Source organism: Mustela erminea, chromosome 6 (genome assembly GCF_009829155.1).
Source record: "Mustela erminea isolate mMusErm1 chromosome 6, mMusErm1.Pri, whole genome shotgun sequence".
NCBI classification, from domain to species: Eukaryota; Metazoa; Chordata; class Mammalia; order Carnivora; family Mustelidae; genus Mustela; species Mustela erminea.
Genome location: NC_045619.1, coordinates 17602755 through 17613591, shown reverse-complemented (window position 1 = coordinate 17613591; position 10837 = coordinate 17602755). Strand labels below are relative to the sequence as shown.

General features: G+C 45.3%; 1 protein-coding gene across 10 annotated transcripts in view; it reads right to left on the bottom strand.

Annotated features, from left to right (window-relative positions):
* The window catches only part of LOC116592918 (putative tetratricopeptide repeat protein 41), an 85347-nt gene that overhangs the window by 49928 nt on the left and 24582 nt on the right, over positions 1 to 10837 (bottom strand). For all 10 annotated transcript variants that reach the window (XM_032346561.1, XM_032346567.1, XM_032346564.1 and 7 more), the window contains 2 exons: positions 4469 to 4629; positions 1328 to 1769 (listed from right to left, as the gene is read on the bottom strand). In XM_032346561.1, coding sequence (XP_032202452.1) covers positions 1328 to 1769; positions 4469 to 4629 — 603 coding nt within the window. The remainder of the gene's footprint in view (positions 1 to 1327; positions 1770 to 4468; positions 4630 to 10837) is intronic.

The following is a 10837-nucleotide window of genomic DNA, read 5'->3' as shown; positions in this document are numbered from 1 at the left end:
GGAGCTCCGAGGGTATGGAGAGTAACCAACGGGCCCTGTCAGGAATGCTGACTACCCACGAGACGGTAGGCTCCAGAAGGGTGTAGATGTTAGTGGGGCCTCCTCACGTTAAGATGAGGGAAAGGGGCAGCAGACGGCAGCATAGAGCGACCAATCCAAGGACAGATGGGAACACTGGTGTCCTAGAGGATGCCGAAACCGGAGGAACGTGGGGCGCCTGGGTGGCTCAGTGGGTTAAAGCCTCTGCCTTCAGCTTGGGTCATGATTTCAGGGTCCTGGGATTGAGTCCCATGTTGGGCTCTCTACTTGGTGGGGAGCCCGCTTCCCCCCCACCCCCGCCTCTCTGCCTACTTGTAACCTCTGTCTGTCAAATAAATAAATAAAATCTTTAAAAAAAAAAAAAAAAAACTAGAGGAACGTCAGTTAACTGCAGACCATCTGGGGCCATGACCACTTCAGTGGAAGACAGCAGGGACAGAAGACAACCAAGGACGCCCAGCAACAAGGACCTCAGGTTTAAGGTCAACCCAAAGGAGACACAGGAAGGACACAAATCCTCGCTTGACTGAAGAACACCCTAATCTGTCTGAAAACAAGCTAAATTGATATAATTCACCTAGATTAACTGAATTAGGTTCCTGCCAAAACTTGGGACTATAGGCTCAAAAGAACTGAGTTATAGAAATAATAAAGGCCAAGGGGGTCTGGGTGGCTCAGGCGGTTAGGCCGCCAACTCTAGGTTTGGGCTCAGGTCATGATCTCAGTCCTGAGATCGAGACCCACATGGGGCTCTAGGGTCATTGCAGAGTCTGCCAGTCCCTCTCTCTCCACCCCTCCCTCTCTCTCTCTCGTTCTCTGTCTTGCTCATAAATAAAATATTTTGAAAAAAGAAAGAGTAAAGGCCCATTCCTCAGACTCCTGAAAAATGTGCCTCATACAGTTCTCTTTACAGTCAACACAGAGCTCCCTACGCAGGGCCGCTGGATTTAGCAAATTAAAATACAGAGAATGCAGTTAAATTTGAACTTCAGATAGCCAACAAATTAATTTTTGGTATAAGTAGGGTCTGTGCAATAACTTGGGATCCACTTCTAATGAAATTTTTTATTTCTGATTCGACTAATTTTTAGTATAAGTACGTCCCATGCAACAACTGCACATACTTTTACGAAAAGATTATTTGTTCTTTATCTGAAATTCCAATTTGACTGGGCATCCTGTATTTTCTCCGACAGCCTTATCCTTATGCCCTCCTCCTCTGGGTGGCCCGCCATACATCTTTCTCCCCGTGGGCTCCAGTTCGTTGTCAATACTGGCTAACCCCTACCTTCTCCTGAAGCCATGGTGTCCGACTTGGCCCTTTTTGGCATGAAAGTCCAGCTGTAGTCTTCGATCCAGCGTTTCAGAATCAGTTCCCAGAGCTCCTGAATGGAGACCACCTCCAAGTACTCCTTCAGACACTGGTACTCGTCTCGGTAGATTCTACATTCTCTCAGCTCATTTGCTAGGATCGTGAGTTTTAAAGGATTCAGGTTTGTTCTTTTCCTCGAAGGGTGTCTGGTCTGTCGGAGGGGGTCTCTGCTGGGAATGAAGAGATACTGTCTAAAGATGTTCAGTTTCACCTCTTCATCTCCTGCGCTCAGGAGCTCCACGGTCCTCACATCCGGGCGCGCGCACAGCGACTTGTAGGACAGGCTGGAGGAGACGGTGCTCAGGATAAGTTTGCATTGAGGAGGCACTGAGCTCGGCAGCCAAGAGAAATCCTTCGCCTGAGGGAGAAAGTCAAAGACATCTGAACTCTTTAAAGACTTTAAAACTACTTGGTTGCTGGTTTTTAGGGGCGTCTGGGTGGCTCAGTGGGTTAAAGCCTCTGCCTTCGGCTCAGGTCATGATCCCAAGGTCCTGGGATCAAACCTCACATTGGGCTCTCTGCTTAGCAGGGAGCCTGCTTCCTCCTCTCTCTCTCTCTCTTTCTCTGACTGCCTCTCTGCCTACTTGTGATCTCTGTCTATCAAATAAATAAATAAAATCTTTAAAAAAAAAAAAACTACTTGGTTGCTGGTTTTTAAACTCAGCACAGCTGGAATAGAGGGAGTTAGTACAGGGTAAAGGCTGGGATTAAGGTTATGAACAATAAGCCGGACAGTAAACAATACGGTGGTAATATCCACTCTCACCCCACAGAACTATATTTGACTGACACCCCCCAGTGATGAATTTGATAGCACAGATGCAACCTCCAAAAAGAGATTCCTACAAGCAAGGAATCCGACAGGTCGTAGGCTTCCGAAGAATGACCTACAGTGCTGGCCAAAGGAAACCCTAAGAGTGAAAACCGAACCACTGAACTGAAAAAGAGAACACTGTTTGATGCTGAAGAATCGTCGCTTTATACAACAGTACTATCATAAGTTAAATGGTTTTATTTGGGAATCAAATAAACACCTAATCAAATCTTTCTAGGTTCCTCTAACAGCCTCTCCCATCCCGAGCAATGATTATGATAATAATAAGAGCAACTAGCAAACACTGACCACTTACTCTGAGCCAGGCACCGTGCTGAACGTGTCTTCAGGCACTCCATTAGCTAGAGATTTTTATTTGGGGGTCTTCTGATAATTTGCCTTCTCTCAGGGGCCTTACAGACAGATCCAGGTGAGACTGGTCCTCCCAAGACAAGTTAATTCCCAGAGGCGGTGGATAGCTTGCCTGGAACGTGCCTGTATGAACAGACCAGCAGATCCAAGACCACACCCCCACCACCTTCTTCTCCGCCTCTCACTCACCAAGCCCACATCTCCCTGACCTACATCATCCCAGCGCCAGAGCCAGAAACCAGGGACAGTCCCTACGCCACAAAATCTGCCAGAACTGTGCATCCTGAATGATTTACTCTGCCTTTCCCATGGGAATCCCCACAAAGGCTTTGGCCTGGGCCTTCTCCTGGCTCCTGTCTTCTGCCTCCTGGCCACCGCGAGACTTCCCCCGGGGCCCTGTATGACATGGAGTATCTTCTTCTCTTGGGAAATGCAAGTCAAAATTTCTTCCTTCAGTGGCACTGGCTTCTCCAGGCCAGCACTCAGTCATCCTCCTATAAATCAAACCCCAGGTATAATTTTAACACACCAACTCACTGAGTCCTCCTAACAACCCTCCTGAAAGGCAGAGGGGGAAACTGCAAAACAGAGGGGCTAAATGTCATATGTAACTCATTCTGATAGTAAGCAGCAGGGCTGAGATTGAAACCAAGGGTCTGACTCCCCAGGCAAGCTCCCAACCACTGCACGACACTGGTGCCGGTAATATCCTAGGACATCTAGGATAGCCCGTCCTCCTCCCACAGACCTCTGCCTGGAGCCCTTCTTCCAGGGAGCCTTCCCCAAAGACCAAGTGCCTTCATTAGAGGCTCTCACGGCGCTACATACAGACCCTTGGCAGCCCCTGTCACAACTGTAATTCTATACTCATTGGTGTAATCGTGTCATTAACATCGGCCGTCCCTTGCCAGAATGAAAGTCCTGCTGGTTTGCAGGGACCACGTCCAACTCTGCTTATGGCGCTTTTCCCATAGTGAATGGCCAATAGTTAGTTACTTGTTGAATTGATGGTGGCCGCTGTGTATTAAATTAAAGAGCAGATTACAAAACAAAATGGTATGTAACTTCATTTACATAAGTGTGTATAGACATCCATGGAAAAAAGAAGGGTCTACTCCCAAATGTTGAGCAGTGGGGAGACCGTGAGTATACCTAATTTTCTGTGTTCTTCTTCTTTCATCATATTCTCTATGAGAAACATAGATTATTTGTAAATTACTGACATAATTTACAATTTCATGTGTGTTTAAGTTTTAGAGAAATTGCTTCACAAAGTAATGGCTGATACCAAGGTGATTTAGAGTTTCCATGGATCCAATATTACCTCAAACAGGATAAAAACTAAGGGGCAACCAATTTGGTATGTGCAAAACCAGTGTAGATGAGGCAGATCAAAATACGCAACATAAAGAAAATACTCGGGGCCCAATAAATGCTTGATAAAAGTATAAAACAGCGAGAGCGGGAGTAAAGCCCAAGTAAGAGTAAAGGTCACAGTTTCTAGAACCAGACCACCCACATGTGAGTTCCCAGTCTACCACCCACTTCAGATGTCCCATAAAGCCACCTAACATCTCCTCATGCTGTCCCCTCTGCATAAGCAGGGATGATGATCACAGTCTCTCTTCCACAGAGTTCTTCCGAGAATTCTATGTGTTCATACTTCTAAAGTTCCTAGAAGGGTGCCTGACCCACTCTAAGTGCCACCAGAAGTATTTGTTCAATAAAATGGAGAGCAGTGACCATAAGCAATGTCGCCTGTAGATACAGATACGCGATGCAATGGAAAGATGTTACGTACGTTCTAAATTATGGTTTTTTCTTTTTATAAAACAGCAATAAAATAAGTATGATTTTAAAAAAGAGATTACCTTCTGTCCTGAGATCCCATAAATGCCAATCAATTCTTCGATTCCATCTAGGACAAGTATACAGGGCTTTAAACTGATGGAAGCCATGAAGACTTCCACAAGAAGTGGAAAGACCAAGACGTTTGAGTCTTCGTTAAGAATATCGGTTTCAAGCTGAGTACCTAGAGCATAGGAATTTGCTCAGATTAGGCAAAAATGCTTCCATCGCTGCTAGAATATGTTAATGGGATGGGGAGGCGGAAGGGGTTGGGAACAATGAGTGCTATTCACAGCTGTACAGCTGACACATATAGGTATATGTGTGATTAGCAGCCTAAAAATATTCAACCCAAAAAAGATAATGGTATTTACCACCAGATGTCTCCTATACATTTTCAGGATTGTATATAAAAAATTATTTTGTATGATCCAAAGCATTACTCTCGTTCTCCAAAATGCAAAAATAGATCATGTTACAAAGAGTTGGATGAGGAGAAAGAAGCCAGTTTATGTGGTCTGTGAAGTTTCTGTAGCTCTGTAATGTCAGGGGGCACTTTAAGCGCCTTGACCACCTCCCCAGGTGGTACAGCCATGCACCCATGCATCATGTCCCCAAGCCCCCGCCTGATGCCTAGTAGGCTGCGCACTCCTTGCCCACATTAAATCTGACATAACCTATCCTAAATTACTCTACCCACAATATTGGCCCCCAGACCTTGGAATCTGGAAATTATTGGGGAGAATTAGGCAACAAGCCAGCAAAGCTAGAGAAATAAGAGGACAAACTTTCAAACTCTATTAAGTGACATAATAGTAGCCACCCAAAATTGTAATCAGCTACCTAATACTCTTTTTTTTTTTTAAGACCTATTCATTTATTTTGGAGAAAGAGAGAAAGAACACGTGTGTGAGGGGGAGCAGTGGGAAGAGGGAGAGGGAGAGAGAGAGAGAACCTTAAGCAGACTCCATGCCCAGCACAGAGCACGACACAGGGCTCTCGAGCTCATGATCCTGTGATCACAACCTGGGCCAAAATCAAGAGTCTGATACTCAACCAAGACATCCAGGCACCGCCCCGCAACTACCTAATATTCTAAAGGCATTTTAGCACATACAACTTTGATCTTGCTTTTTCAAAGCCAATATTTGAAAATTTAAGTATATTAGAATCTAGAAAATCAAGTTATGCAAAGAAGCTTTAATGGATTTAGCCTCTCAGATGCATTAAGATTCTGTTAGAAGCACTGCGAATAATTACATTTAACAACTACTTAGAGGCTGCCTGTTATGTGCAAGGTGCTGAGCTAGCAGCCAAGAGGAGATAAAATGATCTATAATACAACATCAAGGAGTTAAGGGAAGTGAAAACGGGTTCTGTACATGAATAACCATGTTTGAAGGCAGAATACGAGACTGCAGTTTACTGGAGTTTGATACAGAACCATCACAATATGGAAAAGCTGCGTGCAGAAGACATTTGAGATGAATCTTGGAGAATGCACAGCTAGAGACAAGGACAAGAGGATATCCAGCAAGATAAGGCAGAGGTAAAGGAAGTAAAGTACATGAACATTCAAAAAACAGGAAGCTGATTAGAGCAGTGGAACTCAACAGGGGAGGCCCCGGGGATTTTAGACATCCTACAACACAGGACAGTCACGCACAATTAAGCGGTGTCCTGGTGTCCACCTGACTTTCCAATGTTCTGTCAATCACATAAGGGGGGAAACATTACTAATTACCACACCTAGAAACCCACTCCATTTTCACACAAATGCAAAATAATTTGCAGATTTATGGGGCGCCTGGGTAGCTCAGTGGGTTAAAGCCTCTGCCTTCAGCTCAGGTCACGGTCTCAGGGTCCTGGGATCGAGCCCTGCATCGGGCTCTCTGCTCAGCAGGGAGCCTGCTTCCTTCTCTCTCTCTGCCTAACTCTCCGCCTACTTGTGATCTCTGTCTGTCAAATAGATAAATAAAATCTTTAAAAATAATAATAATAATAATAATAATAATAATTTGCAGATTTAAAACACATGGAATTTTCTAGGAATACAACTACCATGTAATGTGATGGAAGATGAAGTATTCCTTCATCTGAAATGATACCAAGACTTTTTCACCACTTCAGAAAATCACAACCCTGAGAGGAATATCACTCGTGATGCTCGAACCTTGGCTATAACACACCTGGGCCAGTCCGCCCGACATCTATTGCTTCCACGGTCATTTCCATAGAGAGCCAGGCACCTGCCTAATCCACTGTGGCCTCCGCCGAAATCATCACTGAGCACTTATATATTGAAGAACATGTTATTTTATAATAAACTACTTTATCTTTCTCTTTTACATTGGAGTAGAGGGTAGCATGGGTCTTCTTGTTATTGAGGTAGAAATTACATATAATATTATATTAGTTTCAGGCATACAACATTATGATTCGATATTTGTATACACTACAAAATGATCACCACCATTAGTCTGGTTACCATTCAGCACCACACAGATACAAAATCATTTTTTTCAGAGCACTTGGTTGGCTCAGTCATAGGGTATGTGGCTCTTAATTTCAAGTTTGTGAGTTCAAATCCCATCTTGGGCATGGAGCCTACTTAAAAAATTTTTTGAAAAGAATTTTAAACTAATACATTTTGGGGGATAAGAATTTTTAAGACGTACTCTTACCCAGTTTTAAATGTGCAATACAGTGTTATTAACTATAGTCACCATGCTATACATAATATTCCCAGCACTTATCTTACAACTGGACATATTGATTTTTAAAGATATTTTTATATTAGCAAATGGCCATAAAATTAATGACCTGAAGGTTGTATATGAATGTGAGACATAAAGGAGGAGAAGGAATCAAAAAAGATAGGGGCACCTGTCTGACTCAGTCAAGGGAATGTGCAACTCTTGGTCTCAGGGTCATGAGTTCAAGTCCTATGTTGGGTGTAGAGATAATTTTAAAAATACATCTTTTTAAAAAAAAAGATGGTTTGTGCCTGTGGCACACAACAAAATATATTTTTCAAGAATGGGAAGAGAACATTTAATCTTGGTGCTTCATCCTTCCGGGTATTTTGGGAATTTTTTTTTCCCCAAATCTTTAACGTATGGGCAATATCAAGACTCTAGGCCTTAGGTAACTGAAGTTTAGAGCAGGAGGGATTCTGGAAGTCATGTAGTCTAGTCCAAATCCTCATTTCATAGGTGAGGACACAGGCCTAGGAAGGTGAAGAAACTTGAACACAAATCAATGGGAGCTTTAAAAACACCAGTTTGCTAGTAGTTTTCCTTCAGGCAACACATCATCATTTAAAGACCACTCCATTTGAGTTTTCAAGCTGCGTGGGTCGCTACCACCACGTACGGTTCACCAGCAGTCATAAGCAGAGGGCACGCACTGCTCACCTCTTGCTTGAAGCTGGTGGAGGCTAAGACACAAAACGGAACTACATGAACCTCAGGAAATACACACAGCCTGACAATCATAAAGCATAATATCATTCAGAATAAACAGCCAAAAAAAGGGGGGGAAACCCTCAAAGAGGATACCCACAGGTTGATAACTGTATACACAAAGGAAAGCATGGGTTCAGTGTTTTAAAAATCCCATTGGGGGTGATTCAAATGATTTTTCCTCAAAATAATATTGGAGATAGTCAGAATTACTAGGAGTGGAAAATGATCCTAAACATGTCTCTTTATTCTGTTAGTGTCAAACTATCTCTACTCAGTGACAGTGGCCTATTGCCTAATTTAAATGGTGACATCTCAAGTGCTGGAAGACCAGTCAGGATAGGTAAATTTATGGGGAGAGAAAAAAAGTCGATTGATACAATTTCAAAATACCCTGTAACAAAAGGACTTAGTGATTGATTTTTTTTTTCCGTCTGGGGCAGTGTTAATCTCTTGCCATTCAATAAGGATTTACTGAGAACCTTCCCTATTAGTCAGGCTCTGTGTCAGGCACAGATGGGGCAATGTCCAATAAAATAGACATGGTTCAAACACATATGTTATTTTTGATGTATATATGCATGAGTATGATGTTTATTATTTTTAAGCTAAGCCTTTTCTCTTGTTTGGAAAAATAAACTTCTCTGTGCCACAGTGGGGAGAAAAAAAATAGACATGGCTCCGTGCACCCGCAGGACTGTAAGGGATACAGTAACACATATAATAACAGGATCTCCAGGATGCCAAGCTCAGTCTTTGCAGGGAGACACCCACACAAACTAGAATACAATGGGACTGGGGCTGTCCTTGCCACCTGGTCAAAGTTAGAGGTAAAGGAGGGAGGCACCTATTAGGCTCTCACTGGAAGGGTGCTCTTTATTATTTTTTAAAAGATTTTATTTTTAAGTACTCTCTATACCCAATGTGGGGCTTGAACCCATGACCCCAAGTCAGCCAGGCCTAGGGCTTAGGGCACAAGGCTTAGCAAGCCCTACCAAGAAGTCCTGCTCGTATTTCTGCCCATTCCACATCACCAATTTGAGTGCAGACTCTCGGGAACTGAGGCTAGGAGAGGACCCGATGGAAATCACTCAAAAAGCAAAGTGTCCCTCTGTTGGTTCAAGGAGGCAAGACAGAGCAGTACAAAGGAGGAGGGGTCTAGAGCTGGGTGAAGACCTGAATCTGAACCCGGGCTGTGCCCACACATGCCCCGTCTGTGCATCTGTGGAGAGAGTGCTGGCTGCTGACAGCATTCAATAAGACGCTGATAAAGTCCTTAGCACAGAGCCGGCACTCAGAAAACGAGTCAGTAAATGGAACTCATTGTTCTTCCGGCTGCCCCGGGGGTTGTGGGGGTAACAGGAGGAAATATGTAAACAAAAAAGTCAGTGAAATAAGTCAAGCAGAGAGAGTCAATTATCATATGGTTTCACTTATTGGTGGAGCATAACAAATAGCATGGAGGACATGGGGAGTTAGGAGAAGGGAGTTGGGGGAAATGGGAAGGGGAGGTGAACCATGAGAGACTACGGACTCTGAAAAACCATCTGAGGGGTTTGAAGCGGCGGGAGGTAGGACTTTGGGGGAACCAAGTGGTGGGTATTAGAGAGGGCATGGATTGCAGGGAGCACTGGGTGTGGTGCAAAAATAATGAATACTGTTATGCTGAAAATAAATCAAAAATAAATTTAAAAAAAAAAGAAAAGAAAGAAAGAAAGTCAGCCGCTCTCCCCCGACCTTCAGCGAAGCACGTCACAGAACATCAGTGGCAGGCGAGGGGCGTGGGAGTGGGGAGAGCGGGCTCCGGGCAGTTCTCGCTGCAAGATTCCTCTATCCCGGCCAGCAGAGGCGAGGACGGAGCAGCAGAAACGGGAACTTCACAGGGCACGTGTCGGGGTCCCTTCTAAAGAGGGCGCCCGCAGGAGCTGCGACTGCACCCCGCCGAGGCAGGCGGCCCTGGGGAACCGCTCTGCAAAGAAGCTGAATGTGCCCCCAAGCCCTTGACCTCCCGCCAGCTGTGTTCTCGGCCGCGGCTCCCCCTCTCCTGCCTGCATCCTCCGCACCCAGGCGAAGCCCAGCTTCCCGGCTGCAGAGGCCCAAACGGAGCGCGGTGCTTCCCCTCAGCCTCCGCCCTGGCTGGACTCCCCTGCAAATCCTGCATTGCCGCTCCCGCCCCGAGTCTAGTTAATGAATAGAAGTTTCTTGTTTCCCTTAGCAGTCCCCCGCTCGCAGCCTCTTTCTCTAGCTCAGGGAGGACCCGTCATCGTCACCGTCATCATCATCGCAACAACACAATCACAGTAACGGGGACTGTGTGCCAGAGACTCTTCTCAGTACTTAACCTGCAGAATCTCCCACTCCTCACACAGCCTGACCTAGGCACTGTTAGTCCCACCCCCGCCTTCAGAGGAGAAACTGGGGCGCACGTGGCTTAAGCAAACTGCCCAAGAGCACACAGCTAGCAAGCAGCAGCTCCGGCTTGGAAGACGAAGGAGGGCCTAGTGCAGAAGCACAGCCCTTGCCCTTGGCCCTGAGCTGTTCACGAGGTGGGGGCCTCCTTTCAGGGACACAAGGTGCCACTGAGGGTCTGCTATTCACCGGCTGTTCCTGAATGGATTCTGCACTGTCAACCTCAAGATCTGTTTGTTTTGAAGACAGCAGTTGTTTTTCTCAGGAGCTTTCAGCATCTAAAAACACACTCATTAAAATCACAATTCGCTTTGGGAATAAAATCGTAACTGGGCTCCTTCGGTGGAGTTCATCTTCTCAGCCTGGCCAGACTGAACTCCCCCGGGGCTGTGGCTGAGCGGGATGGGTGGTCGTCAGCTAGAACCAGTCGCACCTGCTGCTACTGATTTTGATTTTACCCACGTTCCATGCCCTGGGGAATGCAACCGCAGAGGACTCATGCCCGCGCGCCTATTTGTG